At 32.7% G+C, this 16,280-nt stretch overlaps 5 protein-coding genes across 5 annotated transcripts; 3 read left to right on the forward strand and 2 right to left on the reverse strand.

Annotated features, from left to right (window-relative positions):
• Positions 1-2,663: 2,663 nt before the first annotated feature.
• OCT59_022906 (uncharacterized protein) lies at positions 2,664-2,981 on the forward strand (the record flags this gene model as incomplete). Its single annotated transcript, XM_066150436.1, has 2 exons — positions 2,664-2,799; positions 2,881-2,981. 2 exons carry the CDS (start codon positions 2,664-2,666, stop codon positions 2,979-2,981), a joined length of 237 nt encoding a protein of 78 aa, XP_066006471.1.
• A 3,273-nt stretch (positions 2,982-6,254) lies between these two features.
• Positions 6,255-6,673, forward strand: OCT59_022907 (uncharacterized protein; the record flags this gene model as incomplete). The annotated part of the gene is made up of 2 exons (XM_066150437.1): positions 6,255-6,368; positions 6,431-6,673. 2 exons carry the CDS (start codon positions 6,255-6,257, stop codon positions 6,671-6,673), a joined length of 357 nt encoding a protein of 118 aa, XP_066006472.1.
• A 1,093-nt stretch (positions 6,674-7,766) lies between these two features.
• On the reverse strand, positions 7,767-9,556 carry OCT59_022908 (uncharacterized protein; the record flags this gene model as incomplete). The annotated part of the gene is made up of 3 exons (XM_025328046.1): positions 7,767-8,917; positions 8,990-9,381; positions 9,453-9,556. The coding sequence occupies 3 exons, from the start codon at positions 9,554-9,556 to the stop codon at positions 7,767-7,769; spliced, it is 1,647 nt and encodes a 548-aa protein (XP_025168404.1).
• Positions 9,557-12,375: 2,819 nt separating this feature from the next.
• On the forward strand, positions 12,376-12,594 carry OCT59_022909 (uncharacterized protein; the record flags this gene model as incomplete). Its single annotated transcript, XM_066150439.1, has 1 exon — positions 12,376-12,594. One exon carries the CDS (start codon positions 12,376-12,378, stop codon positions 12,592-12,594), a length of 219 nt encoding a protein of 72 aa, XP_066006473.1.
• Positions 12,595-14,584: 1,990 nt separating this feature from the next.
• Positions 14,585-15,385, reverse strand: OCT59_022910 (uncharacterized protein; the record flags this gene model as incomplete). The annotated part of the gene is made up of 2 exons (XM_066150440.1): positions 14,585-14,910; positions 15,367-15,385. 2 exons carry the CDS (start codon positions 15,383-15,385, stop codon positions 14,585-14,587), a joined length of 345 nt encoding a protein of 114 aa, XP_066006474.1.
• Between the last annotated feature and the right edge of the window lie 895 nt (positions 15,386-16,280).

Here is a 16,280-nt window from a genome sequence, read left to right on the forward strand (position 1 = left end):
TCATCATCTTTCGTTATATTTTATTTTTCATCATCACTTTTCATTATATTTGGTTCTTAATAACTAATTTTTGATATATTTTATTTTTCATTATCACCTTTCGTTGCATTTTGTTTTTTGTCATCATTTTTCATTGCCTTTTGTTTTTCTCATCACTTTCCTTTTAGTTTATTTCCATCTTTTTAATTTATAATCTTTTTTTCCCTTTATTCTCCCTTGATCTTTCACTTTATTCTTCCTTATTGCATTTTTTTTTGTTCTTTTCTTATGTATTATAACACCTTTGTATCAAAACATTATGTAGTGTAATTTAATAAAGTCAAATTTTTATTGATTAATTAAATTAATAAAATTGAAAAAATTAGCCAATAAATAGAAATAGTCTTATTTTTAATATAATGCAAAAAATAAGGTATGTACAGTATATGCCAGAAGTTATGTATAGTATGTATGGAAGCGAGTTTTTTTCTTACTATAGGGTTTGTTTTATTAAATTAAGCAAGATGTCTTCCAAATTCACTTAAGCTGACAAGATTAAAAAATATGAAACAGAAAGACTTATCAAGTATTTGCGGAAGGATTCCAAATCAGAAGGTTTAGAACTTGACAATGATTTTTTTACAAAGCTTGAGAAGAAAGAAATCACCGGTAGTTCATTTTTCAAGCTAACCAGATGGAATTTTAAAGAATACGGAATAACATTAAGACAAGCATTAGAACTTGAGGATTATATAAAGAGGCTGGGTGAGTAATTAATTTTGCCAAGCCAGAGCCCAGAGGGGTTCGAAGAGGGACTATTCATTTTGCATAATGTTATAGCTGAAATCTAACTGTTATTGCCTTTGGTAACAGGTGTTTGAGAAGCAAAAATAGGTTTAGGAGATGTTCTCGTTAAAAAATAGTATTTTTATTCGCATCATGTAATAGCAATACAATCGCAATTTTTATGTATTGTAGGTCAGCTTGGTCCTTTTAGGACCCTTCCGGCTTCCGCCAATATTTTTTATTTCATAAATAAAGTATTATTATTTTATTGAACGTATATGAGAAATGGGTCACGTGTAATAAAATATCAGGACTATAAATCTAACATTTTTTATCTGAACCAGTCTAGCCTATATAAGAAACATCAGGTGATAAATAAGAAGAATTTTCACAGTTAGGGAGGCGCAATAATTAGACGATTGTTGCATAAAACCCTAGTCATAGCGAAAAAAAGTGGCAGACACGTGACTGCATTTTATTCATCACAACCGTGAACCGTCATACCCACTGTGTTTCCACTTTTTATATTTATCTTAGGGATTTAGTTTTTTTCAAGTATATAAAATTTTATTCATCACTCCTTATCCGTCACTATTTATTTTCACATGTTAGTGTATAACGCCATAATGCGGACTAAAAGTCACGTGTCTGCCACTTTTTTTTCGTCATGACTAAGGTACTAATTGTTGCACCTATAATGCAATGTGGCCGATCATATGGCAGGCTTGTGAAACAGAATGATTTCTCACATATACTCTGCCTCAGTATTTTTTCGCAAATAAAATTTTTTTTTACTCTTATCCTCACATATGCCAATTTGCACTAATAATATTTCACAAAAAATACTATATAAGTTGAAAACATGTCTATCACTTTACTATGTCTCGTCAAAAGAAATACACTTGCGAACGCTTTTCCTGTTGATATAAATAAGGACCGGCTTGTTGGCCACTTCAAGGAGGCTATAAAGACAAAAAACCTGCAAACTTTCACTAACATTGATGCTAAGGACATTAAATTATGGAAGGTGTCGATCTCTAGCGATCAGGACGATCAATTAAGAAATCTAATACTTCAGGACAGTGATGAGCTGTTGGTAATAAGAAAGATTTTGAAATATTTCCCAGACTCACCTCCTGAAGAACATATCCATGTTATTGTAAAATTACCACATAAGTGTCTGGTATAGTCTGTGCAAAGCGCCTTAATGGCTAATTTTTCGTTATTTACCCTCGTAATATTAACATGTATTCATTTTTCAGCTTGAAAGAGGCATTGTCATGTATTCCACTACTGATAATATATTCTACAGACTGCGTTACCTCGAAGACCATTACTAAGGCTGTAGGTGACCCGCCGACAAGTATGCAACTTTGGGGAGACTTTTTCGAGAGGACCCCGGATATCTAATATAAAGGTCATAATGGACTTTTAGCCAAAAACACATCTTTTTGCTGAAACTCAAAAAATCGTTTTTTGTAAATATCTCAGCATCCAGTAATTCAATTTTAATGAACTTTTTTTTATTTTGTAGCCCTCATTTAGCTCTACAATTTAAAAAAAAGTTCATCAAAATTGGACCACTGGATGCCGAGATATTTACAAAAAACGATTTTTTGAGCTCTGAAAAATGGGCCAATCTGCCGAAAGTACTTATGACCTGTTTTGGAGATATCCGGGGTCCTTTTTCGAGCAAGTGAACAGCTTTCATTTTGACCAATAGCCGATATTTAAGAGGCCGAGATTTGTGATGAAAGAAGTAGTAGATGAAGAAAATGTTCGTAGCATTTTAGATTTTAATCTTTGTCAGATATTAAATAAACTTATAGGGGCGTTCTACTGACACTCCCGACATACCAGATTTTAACTGTCATCTCGTGAATTCATTGATCTTGGTGATGGAAGCTAAAAGAAAACATGTTTTAGAAAATATAGGGAACAAACATTTCCCAAATTTTATCAGACGAGTATTAAAAGGCAAGGATGTAGTTCAACAAATCTATAATTATATGGAAGGAAACAAACTTAGATATGGTATTCTCTCCACCTATGATAATCACTGGTTTCTATGATGAAAGCATGCAAAGCTTTGGATCTCAAAAACCCTTCCACTAGAATCTGAATCTTCACCAGTACTCAAGGCATATGCTTATCTAACTCGACAGGTGAAAGAGAATCCTAAGTCTCCTAAACCTCAAGTAGTAGTACCAGTTTAAGGGGACAATAATTCATGTACTCTTCGGTTACACTCAAAGTCATCTTCCAACTCTTCATTAAATCAAAAGGCTTCCAGCTTCTCATTAAATAATCAGTCTTCCAGCTAGAGGTATGCTCCGAATCTGGTCAATCTGGATATCCGGTCATCCATCCGAAATTTGACCAGATTTGGATTGATCCGAATGATTCATCGGATTGACCGGATGGATCATCGGATATCCGGTCAATACTTGCTCACTGATTTGACCGGATGGTTGACCGGATATCTGAATAATCCGGTCAATCCGGTGAATCCGATGAATCTGAATTCAGTTTTTTCTACTTAATAATACTTTTCATTAATATTAATTAACAATTAGAAATTTTTTAATAATAAACATAGTATTTATTTTTACGTTATTACAAATGGTTTTTAACAAATTAGTTGACACAATATTTATAAAAAGTTTAAGATTTGGATCAAACCGGTTTGAAGACCCCTAAAGAAAAAAAAAGAAGAGACTATCCAAAGACTAAAAAAACAAAAAAATCCCCTACCCCGACTTATCTTTATAACCCATGCCGAAATCCAGGTCCAAGAAGAAGTCTCCCTAAAAAAAGAAGCAAAAGGAATGTTAATTACGTTCCTAAAAACAAAAAAATAAAAATACCTTTCCCCCAACTTACCTTTATAACCCATGCTGAAATCCAGGTCCAAGAGGCGTTCTCAAAGAAAGAAGCAAAAGGAACGTTAATTATGTTCTTAAAGACAAAAAAAAAACCAAAAATACCCTCCCCAACATACTTTAATAACCCAAGCCAAGGATAGACGTGTGGTGAATTAATTAGAGATTTTGGTATTGAGTTTTGCGGTAAGTTTACCATTAATTTCAGAGAAGATCCTCTCGACTTTCGCAGTAATAGAGACTAATAAAGTTATCAACCCAAAAATCCATGGTCTTGGAAGGGCGTCACCTAAAAAAAAAGAAAAAGGAACGTTAATACGTTCCCAAAGACAAAAAAAAAGATAAAAAACCCTTCCCCAACTTACTTTAATAGCCCAAGTCAAAATCTAGGTCCAGGAAGGGCGTCACCTAAAGAAAAGAAGCAAAAGGAACGTTAGTTACGTTCCCAAAGACAAAATAAGCAAAACACCCTCTCAACTTACTTTAATAGCCCAAGCTAAAATCCAGGTCCAGAAGAGCGTCACCCTAAAGAAAACAAGCAAGGAACGTTAGTTATGTTCCTAAAGACAAAAAAAAACCCAAAAAATAACTATTTAACTTACTTTAATAGCGGCCACATCCAGGGTTAGGAAGGGCGTCGATAAAGAAAAGAAGCAAAGGAACGTTAATGACGTTTCTAAAAAAAAAAAATAAGCAAAACACCCTCCCTCAACTTACCTAAATAGCCCAAGCCAAAATCCAGGTCCAGGAAGGGCGTCACCTAAAGAAAAGAGCAAAAGGAACGTTAATGACATTCCTAAAGACAAAAAAAACCCAAAAATAACTTCCCCAACTTACTTTAATAGCTCAAGCCAAAATCCAGGTCTAGGAAGGGTGTCACCTAAAGAAAAGAAGCAAAAGGAACGTTAATACGTTTCCAAAGACAAAAAAAAACCCAAAAATAACCTCCCCGACTTACTTTAATAAGCCAAGCGAAAATCCAGGTTTAGGAAGGGCGTCACCTAAAAAAAAAAGCAAAAGGAACGTTAATGACGTTCCAAAAGACAAAAAAACCCTGAAAATACCTTTCCCCAACTTACTTTAATAGCCCAAGCTGAAATCCAGGTCCAGAAAGGGCGTCACACAAGAAAAAAAGCAAAAGGAACGTTAATGATGTTCCAAAAGACAAAAAAACCCTGAAAATACTTTCACTCCCCATTTAATGAAGCTGATAAGGTCCAGAAAGGGCGTACCTAAAGAAAAAGCAAAAGGAATGTTAGTTACGTTCAAAGACAAAAAAAAACCCAAAAATAACCTTGCCTAACTTACTTTAATAGTCCAAGCTGAAATCCGGGTTAGGAAGGGCGTCACCTAAAGAAAAGCAAAAGGAACGTTAATGACGTTCCTAAAAAAAAAAAAATAAGCAAAACACCCCTCCTCAACTTACCTAAATAGCCCAAGCCAAAATCCAGGTCCAGGAAGGGCATCACCTAAAGAAAAGAGCAAAAGGAACGTTAATGATGTTCCTAAAGACAAAAAAAAACAAAAATAACTTCCCCAACTTACTTTAATAACCCAAGCCGAAATCCAGATCTAGGAAGGGTGTCACCTAAAGAAAAGAAGCAAAAGGAACGTTAATACGTTCCTAAAGACAAAAAAAAATCCAAAAATAACCTCCCCAACTTACTTTAATAGCCCAAGCCGAAATCCAGGTCTAGGAAGGGCGTCACCTAAAGAAAAAAGCAAAAGGAACGTTAATGACGTTCCAAAAGACAAAAAAAACCCGAAAATACCCTCCCCCAACTTACCTTTATAGCTCAAGTCGAAATCCAAATCCGGGAGGACGTCCCCTAAAGAAAAAAAGCAAAAGGAACGTTAATGACGTTTCCAAAGACAAACAAAAGATCAAAATTACCCTCCCCAACTTACCTTTATAGCCCAAGCCGAAATTGAGTTCCAGGCAGGCGTCTTCTAAAGAAATAAAGTAAAGGAACGTTTAGTGACGTTCTCAAGACAAAAGAAAAAGAAATTTACACTTACTTTTTGAAATTCAAGCCTAAGGTTGCTTGCCGAAACCTTCTTAATAACTGCCGAAACCTATACGGAAAATGCCGAAACTATATTAAATCATATTAAAAATCCTGCCGAAACTTTGCCAAAATGCCGAAACTCCTATTTGCCAAAACTGCTGAAACCCTGCCGAAACTATAGTAAACATATAGTAAAATCTTGCCGAAATTTATCGCAGGATTTTGGAGAGGTTTTGGCAAGCAACCTTATTCAAGCCGTCCAAGTCGTTCCGAAGTTCAAGTCCAAGTCCATCCTAAAGAAAAAAAGGTGTTTTTTTTTAAAAAAAAAAACATTTATGTTAAAAAAAAAAGGTTTGAATTTGACCAGATTATCTGATCAATCCGGTCAATCCGATCATCTATGTAACATCCGATCAATCCGATGTTATCCAACGGATCCATCCGGATTATCCGCAATTCATTCATTCTTAATCCGGATGATCCGTTTTTTGATTGGATCGGATGACGGATTGAACGGATTTCACTGGAGCACACCTCTACTTCCAGCACCTCTGCGAATCAACAATCTTCTCCTGAAGACCAACAAGATTATAGCTTCATGGACTTCAAGTTTAAGGGCATACTAGGTGAAGGACGAAGTGGTAAAATGCTCCTATGCGAATTTCGTGGTAATACAATTACTCTGGAGCGTAGACTTGTCGAGGGCTCTATCGTATGTTCTGAAAGAAATGCAGAAGGAAGTAAAGATGTACAAAGATCTAGCTGATATTCAAGACAAGTATATCCCTGGTCTGTTATGGATATTATGGAGGAGGCATGAGCTTCGTTATCGGCTTAACTATTGTTGGCACTATGTTGAGTGACCAAAAAATTACGGAACAGCAAAAGTCAAGGGCTATTAAGGGATTAGAAGCAATCCATAAGCATGGTATCCTCTACAATGATATTTGGGAAGAAAATATCTTAATTAACGATAAAGGTGCCCTATACCTGATTGACTTCGGGATGGCAAGCTGAGAGAATACAAAAAGAAGAGAAAGCTTTTCAACAAGGAACAGCTCAAATTATCTCAATTGCTAGATGGATATATTGTGTAAGAATTTATTATTTTACAAATTCCTGTATTATGATTACTTGTAATCCTAGTTTTTTATAATTAATAATCATATATTTTACAGACATTTCGTAAAGAAGGAGGGTAAATTTCCAAGTCATGTAAATGTCAGGTGGTTAGTTAAACTGTAAGGATATACATTAGACATTTAGTATAGAAGCATCATGTATCCTGGGCTACATCCCAAACATTTGTATTTATTTTTCACATGTAATAATAAAAAATTTTTCTTTCGCTGTCTGCGTTTTATTTTTTGAACAAAAAATGTCTAACACAAATCTTAATAAAATAACATTTATTTTTAAAATCATAAATTTTATATTTAATAATGCATTTATTTAAATTTAATAAATTTATTTATATTTGAAACTTCTGGACTATCATTTAAAATTGTTTTTCACTTTCTTTACTTCTTGTCATTGCTGTTCGATATATTCATGCTGAGCCTGATTAGCCTTGGTTAAGTGGAATTTGCGGGATTGCTAAAAACTGATCCAATTTCACACACAATGCATACTTTTCTATTTTATTAATCCAATCATCAACTACATCTATTTTCTCTTTCTTCCTTCCTTCTTTAAGTAATTCGGTATTTTAAATTTTTTCAAATATGTCTTTAGGTACTGCAAAATATAAACAAATTTTTTCATTTTTATCTAATACCACCTTAATATTCTTTAACCCTCCTATCTTAATCCTGTATCTTTTAGCAGTTGTGATTTGAATCAAAGTATTTGGATGTATATAGCTATTGATAAGGTTGCTTGCCGAAACCTAGGGGTTTAGGCAAGATGGCGTTTCGCTGAAAAGTGAAATTCTGCCGAAACTATATTAAAGTTATATTAAAAAACTGGCAAAACTTTGGAGAAAAGCGAAACTGCCGAAACTTATTATAAATGCCGAAACTGCCGAAACTTTGCCAAAACTATAATAAATCTATAGTAAAATTTTGATGAAACTAATCGTAGGATTTTGAAGAGGTTTAGACAAGCAACCTTAGCTATTGATACTTTCAGCATTTTTAGCACTTGGTCGGTAATACTTTTCTTTTTCATTAATTTCTTCAACTTTATTATAAACTTTTTCTTCTAAAGTTCCAAAGTTACGAACATCATTATGTGATGGTTGATCAAATTGATCAAGCCTACATATCGTAAAATTCACTCCTTTATGAAAAATTAAATGTGTAATCATCTCAAAAATTTGTCCAAGAAACCCTTTTAACTCTTTTATATCCTTTGCACTCTCAACAAACTTTATCAACATCTTGGTTTCTTTTTCATTTAGTTTATTAAAAACTAAGTTTGCAATATATTTAGAAGCAAAATAACAAATGGATTTAGTATACAGATTATCTGTTATTGTTTCATCATCATTGGTATATATATGGGCCAATCTGTGAGTCAGTTCATCACCAATGAAAGGCTCACCTTGATATTCAAGAACTTTTCCACTAACTAATGTCATTGCTATATCAATATCCGCTTTAATTGATTCTAATGAAGTTTCAGGGTTAAAGATTACCCTTGCATTCCTACTGCATAGTGTGAATTTTTCCTTCAATAATTGTTGAGTAAAGTCAGCATTTTTATTATATATGTAATTATAGTAACTAAGAATCTCGCTCCATTTCCATGTAGGCATATATAGTGTCTTTGTCCTCTGTGCCTTAGTAAAATTTTTGATTAATTCTTTCTTGGGCGAAGATATCATAATCAACTTTGGCCCAGTAAAATCGTGGTTTATCTTGGGTGGTACTCCATCAATTATACAAACAACGTTTTCTTGTTCTGCAAATCGTCTGTATTCATATTCATTTGTGATCATCTGTACTGAATGATTTTTAGGGTTAATAAATGCTGTGAAACCTTTATAATCGATTACGATAGATTTATTTTGCTTAAGAAGTTCCACCAACATCAGCCATCTGAAATACGTTTTTCCAATTCCTGGGTTTCTGATAATGCAATATCGCTTATATCTTTTATCCTTTAATATGAAATCACGTAAATAAGAATAACACTTTCGATTATATATTATTGTATCCTTTTCAATTCCTGGCAATTTGGGCACTATGAATACATTTTGACTCGTGTCGATATCTGATAATTGTTTGATAAAATTTAGAATTTTCTTCTCATCTGGCCCTAATCAAATAAAAATATAAGACATAAGATATTATAAATTGTTCAAGAGGTAGACCATTGGGAGACACTTACCAGTGATAGTGGGTGAAGATGGTGGTTGTACAATGATATGAATGTGATTAGGTGAAAATATATAACCAACTGGAAAAATCATTCTAATCAATTCACCTGGACTCAAATCTTCACCAAGTTCTTGTTCAAGGTCAGTATCATTATAAAAATTCTCGTTAAGTAGTTTTAACTTCTCATTATCTTTTTTGAAAGGGGTTTCAAACTTCCATAGCTTCAGTTTATTAGCTTCATTGTTGTTGGGCAATATTTGTTTCTTGAGATGTCCAAAGGAGAACTTTTCAATAGGGACATCAACTCCTTCAACGCAGGTCATTTCACCAATGTCAACCGGAATGGCACTATTAATAAGAGTACCTAGAAAGTAACAATATAACGTAATGTCGGCCATATATCTGCAAACGCAGAAATTAAGAATTAAAACAAAGTCAAAAAAATTAATAGTCCAGTAGTATAAAATAAAGACCTTTTTGAATTTGACATTGAACTGAAAAGTAGGGATTTTTCCTCAAATTTAGTTTGTACCCAGAATGGCAAAAGTATTTGAGATAGTGAAGAATAGTTTGACATTTTGATTATTTATCATATATATATATGTTTCCATAAACGGTTATTGACTAATTACTACAAACTGTGAGTCAGTTATACTACGAACTGAGTCAGCGATGTGTCAAGGATCAAATACAAAATTACGAAAAAAAATTTATCAATCAAAAATCAGCCACATGTCACAATGTCCAGTTTTTATTTCAGCATATAAATTGTTATAACCCATAACTCTATTCCAAAACTTTGCCAGATTTCATTGGTTTAGCTGTGACATTAATGTCACACTTCTTCCAATAAGATTTCTAGTAAAAATCCACATGATTAAATTAGCCGATCATCTTGAACATGTGCATTTTATTCGTAATTATTTTCAGGCTATCCAGCTAAAAAAAAAATCTGAAATCTGATTGGCCAGTCATCCCAATCGAATTCAGGGTTAGTAATGTGTAGTCTTTCTAAATCAGCTACAAATCGATAAAACCGCTATAAATCATTAAAACTGCTTAACCGGCAAATTTGAAACATGTTATCCATTAGTATAAGATATTAAAAAGTTGCTAAAAATGCTATAAATCAATAAATTGCTATAAATCGTTATAATTCGTTCACTTAAGTAAACAAGAAATATGTCCAGATTATCTTCTAATATTATTTTAGATGAGTGGTTTAATAAGATTATGTCTAAACCTATTAATAATCGTCCTGGATACGATATGAAATATGTTAGCGCATATATTGTAAATTACTGTTATGGTACTGACTCCAAAAAAATAATCAGAATAGAGTGGAGTATGATATATTATCAGTTGTAAAACCAGGTCAGTCTCTAGTTGCATGGGCTGTAAGTGTTAGAATTTGATTACAAGAATTATTAGCCAATCAGAGATTTAGTGTATATCACCGACATTGCTTGTTTGCAGGATTTGGGAATAGCAAGATAGTTAATTCTGACTATCATTAGTTTAGAATCAATAAGAGTAATATAGCTATTTGTTTTGATTGCTGGAAATTGGTAAAGATTACCGATATAAAATCAAAAAAAACATATTTCAATGAATGACGCAGATATAGATATGAAATTAAATCTGAGGACTTGATGAAATACCATTGGGATAATGATGCACCAAAGCTAAAACCCAGATGGAAGTGCTCAGATTATCCAAAGAGCTTATAGAAACTATAAGAAACGACCTGAAACTTTTGCAAAACGAGTTTAGGAGGCGATTAGAAATGATAATACTTTTAAGGAAAAGAAGTTTCTTAATATGCCTAGTAGAGAAATTCGTTGCATATGGTATAAAGCTCTGAATGGGTTGGTTTGGTCCAGATTATAGACGGTTCGAATTAGAGCCAAAATCCATAAGAACTGAACCGAAAAACTGGCAGTTCAGTTTGGTTTAATCCGATTTTTATAAAAATGCGAAAAATCAAATAGCTGCCCATCTAGTGATCGTACAAAATAGAGCCATATATCATTGGTTTCATCTTGACGAGATGCATTGAATGATGGTAAGATTATATCTCTAGCATTGATAGATCACACGTTAACCTACGCTAAATGATTTATCAATAATTGGAATTATTAAACTATCTATCGATGCTAAAGATATAATCTTAGCATCATTCGATGCGTCTCAATGAGACGAATCCAATGAATATAAATTTGTCTGTGTATGATCACTGAATGGCGAATAATATTAAGTTTCACATTTTCTTAAAATTTTTGAGCGTTAAAAATTAAAAATTCCGATATATGAATTTATTCGTCGTCCAATAGTCATACAAATATGAATTAGGACTCATTAGATTTATCTCGATGAGATGAGTCAAATGGTGGTAAGATCACGTCTTTAGCATTGATAGACAGCTTGCTAATTCCAATTTTTTATAAATTATTTAGCGTGAATTAACTACAATCTATCAATGCTAGAGACATGATCTTACTACCATTCGATTCGTCTCATCGAGACAAATCCAATGAGTCCTAATTCATATTTATATAACTATTGGACGACGAATAAATTCATGTATCAGAATTTTTAATTTTTAATGCTCAAAAATTTTAAAAAAATGCGAAACTTAATACAGTCAGCCCCCTTTATAGTCACACCCCTTGGGACCGAAAATAAAGGGTGTGATTATAAAAAAAGTCATATGTTGTGACTATAGAGGAGGTTTTTCTAATATATTTATTAGTACATTGGGCCAAAATATGGTGTGCTTATAAAGGGGAATTTTATATGTTGTGATTATACAGGGGGTGACTATATAGGGGGTCGACTGTATTATTCGTCATCCAGTGGTCATACATGGACAAATTTATATTCATTGGATTCATCTCTGAGACACGTTGAATGACGCTAAGATTATGTCTCTAGTATTGATAGATAGCTTGATAATTCCAATTATTGATAAATCATTTAGCGTGGGTTAACATGTGATCTATCGATATTAGAGACATGATTTTACTACCATTCAACGCGTCTCGTCAAGATGAATCTAATGATATATGGCTTGACTTTATATGATCACTAGATGGGCAGCTATTTGATTTTTCGCATTTTTATAAATAATCAGATTAAACTAAACTGAACTGCCGGTTTTTCGGTTCTAATACCTAAACTGAACTGAACCAAATTTTGAGCCAGCTTTGGATCAGTTCTCCAATTTAGTCTGAACTGTTAGAAGCTTTAATATGGTATTCTATTGATAGATTGTATAGACCTTATCATATTCCGCGAGATCAACTTTATGATTATATAAGCTATTCAAAGCATAAAAGGCGCTAATTATCTAATAGATTGGCCATAGCAAGAAATAAAATACAATGCAACTATATCATGCCTAGTGCTTCAAATTTTGAGCCAGCTTATATTTCACCTGCCAGGCAAGAAATGATTCTACCAACTTCTTATCAGTCATTAAATTGCAAAAGCGATACAAGTGAAATATTTATCTCATCTTGGTATGTAAAACAAAATAACTTATTACCATCTATGAACCATCTTAATCAGCTTACATTAAGATTGAAAGATGGGACAAAAATCATGATTGTTTAACTGGCTTAACTGACTGATTCCGAGAAATATCTTAATTATAGACTATTGCTTTTAACTGAAAATTAATATTATTTAGCCAAGGTGCAATATATAACTTATTCTTTATTTTTTATGCTAAATAATCTGCATACATGATCGCCTAGTAAAATTGGTCAAAGGCGCTATACATGAAATGTATCACCTGCTGAATTTTCCAGATTAGTCCTTAACTCAGATCCCAAATATTGTCTTAATAAAATAATATATTGTTCACACCTTATGACTTAGGCATGTGTAACATAAATTTTTGATCCATCTAGCGTGTCTTTTCTTATTTATGAAAAGGCCATAAATGTATTATTTGTATTATAATAAAACTGACCCTGGTATTCTATTTTTTAAAATTCTATGAAATTCTATATTTTTTGCACAATGTATAAATATATAATGGCATTTAACCAGGCATATTCTGACTTGCTAGTAAAATTACCAGCTTTCCTAATAAATGAGGCATGGATTCGTCTTATATCACGGAAACGCAAACTATTATCTGAGAAAGAGGCCAGCGAAATTAATCCAATTGTAGAATCATTTTTAAAACATAAAGCTATTAGATACCAAAAGAGATTAATGTGCCAGAGACGAATTTAAAGTTGGCCAGAGTGTTAGACATCTTTATCTTTCAAAGAAATATCAACTATATACATTACAGATAATGGGTCTCAAACTGATAATATCACTTAGCCGGAGGCACTAAAGTATAATCATGAGGAAGAGAATAATCACCAGGTTATGAATGAGCTTAAAGTACTATTCCAGCACCTGCTCGATTATAATAAAAGAACTTTTGAGAAGTTCATGCGAGATGTAAATCTAGAGTACAATGAGCGGGTTAATGCAAATAAGAAAATGCACTATGAGATCGAAGATCTGAAGATGCAAGTGCAGGAAGCGGAAAAAGAGCTGGCATCCATGAAGTCAGATTCTACTCGTCCAGCTTCAAAGGGATATCACAATCTAATCTAATCGCTAATAGATCATCTATCGCCTTAGTAAAATCAAAAAATACAAAATTCTGATCTCGCAGATGCTTGTCAATAATTTTAGATGCCTTTTTCGGATTATCCGTATATTGACGTATGACAGGACCAGAAAAATCTATAATAGAGGTCACTGTAGTATCCGGTACACTAGTAAAGTCCATTGAATTTTTTATATATACAATTTTTAATGAAGCCAAAATGTGTGAATTAAACTTATCTGTTTAAGTTTAGAGTTAAATGCATGATTTATACACTCAATTTAGATTTTTATATATTCTGTATAACACAAAAAGGTGGTTCGTATAATTAATAAATTTTTTAAAAAGTGGTTCGCGTTATTAAAAATTTGTTCAAATTTCGTACTTTGTAATTTTTTTTTGGACAGTTTTGTTCAAACTTCGTACTTTTTAGATTTTTTTTTCACATTATTTTGTCCAATCTTTACAATTTTTTAGCGATTTGTCTATTTTTTTTTACTTTTTTTTGGACAATTTTGTCCATTTATGAATGATTTTGTCTATTTTTTTTACTAAATAAATAAGAATTTTTGCTTTAAATAAAACATTAACTAATTATTTTTATTTAAATTTACATATTCATTTATTTACAATATCAATTTTGAATACATCAGTTTTTCATTTCGACAATTTTGACAATTTGACAATTCTAAAAATTTCGACATGTTGAAATTAATTTCGTACAATTTGTACATTTCAACAATTTCGTCAATTCGACAATTCTAAAAATTTTGACATGTCAAAATTAATTTCGTACAGTTTGTACATTTCGACAATTTCGTCAATTTGACATGTCAAAATTATTTTGACAATTCTGACTATTTCGATATTTCAATAATTTCTACATGTTGAAATTATTCAGCATTTCGTCATTTTGACAGATTTTAATTTTGACATTTTGGCTTTGACTTTTACCATTTCAGCTGGTAACTTTACTTTACATAGAGGGCATCACTCAAATTTTCTCATGATATATTTCAGTGGATACTCCCACTGATGTGCACCATTCTCACAAGACCAGAGATAGATACCGTGTCCATATATCTGGCCAGTTTTTCTAAGACAATCTCCACTACATTTTCTAGCATAATCTTTAGCTTGATTTAACTCACTATTTGAAGAAGCATAAACGAAATTTACAGATAATATACTTTGGGGTGGATACCCAACTTTTTCTGGATTGGATATTAACATCAACTCCTCTCTTACAAATCTGCGCTTTGGAGTATATTTTTCATCATCGAGATAATCATAAAGCACAGGTTCATTTTTAGATACTATAATTTTTTGGATTTTATGAAGACTTGGTGAGAATATTGGATCAGTTATGCGCCTCTTAAGGTTGTTTATCTAAACTTCTTCAAAATCCTATGATTAGTTTCATCAAAATTTTACTATAGATTTATTATAGTTTTGGCAGAGTTTCGGCAGTTTCGGCATTTATAATAAGTTTTAGCAGTTTCGCCTTTCTCCAAAGTTTCACCAGTTTTTTAATATAACTTTAATATAGTTTTAGCAGAATTTTGCTTTTCGGTGAAACGCCATCTTGCCTAAACCTCTAGATTTCAGCAAGCAACCTTAGCGCCTCTGATTCTCTATACCCCTTCCCATTCTGCATTAGCAAGAAGATAGCGGACAGTATCGCCTTTCTTTAAGGTTTCTTCATTCTTTCTGACAGGATGTTTGGATTTTATAGATGGTCTGGATTCGATCTTCTCTAATAAAACGCCTACCAAAGGTGCTAATCTCCATTTTGAAGAACCTGGTTCTCTAATAAGATGTGTGGGTAAGGTTGCTTGCCGAAACCTAGGGGTTTAGGCAAGATAGCGTTTCGCCGAAAAGCGAAATTCTGCCGAAACTATATTAAAGTTATATTAAAAAACTGGCGAAACTTTGGAGAAAGGCGAAACTGCTGAAACTTATTATAAATGCCGAAACTGCCGAAACTCTGCCGAAACTATAATAAATTTATAGTAAAATTTTGATGAAACCAATCGTAGAATTTTGAAGAGGTTTAGACAAGCAACCTTATGTGTGGGGTAGTTATTCAGATAATTGATAGCTTTTGGCAAATACCTAACCTATGCTTTTATTAATTTTGAATCAGAAAATATAGACTCAACAGCGTACTGGATCTTATATAAGATTTTTGAGAGCGACTGATTGAAACGCTTTACAATTGCAGTACCATTATGGCTATATGGGCCAATTACTCGAATTATTACATTATGCTCTTGCATTAGATGGGAAGTCTTTCTCATCCATTTTCTTCCATTATCACATTGTAAAAGCTTTGACCATGTCAATAGATTATTACGACTCTCATATATTCTCCTAAATGCCTTAGCAACTTCATTAGCACTCTTTGATCTGAGCGGAACTGAAGCTTTAAATCTTGAGACGCAGTCTACTACATTAAGTACCGCTTTATAAGTTTTACTTTAGAATTTGGCCATGGTGTCATGTAACAATATATCACACTGATGAATATAATTTGGTCGTATTATTCACCCATAGCTGAATCTCGGGATATGCTTAGATGGGTACTTATAAATCTGGTATGACTCTTGATTTTTTAAAAAATCTTTGCATTCACTTAGGTGGAATTGATACCCTTCTTTTTTACATACATTTTTCAAAGATTTAG

This window comes from Rhizophagus irregularis, chromosome 32, assembly GCF_026210795.1.
Source record: "Rhizophagus irregularis chromosome 32, complete sequence".
NCBI classification, from domain to species: domain Eukaryota; kingdom Fungi; phylum Glomeromycota; class Glomeromycetes; order Glomerales; family Glomeraceae; genus Rhizophagus; species Rhizophagus irregularis.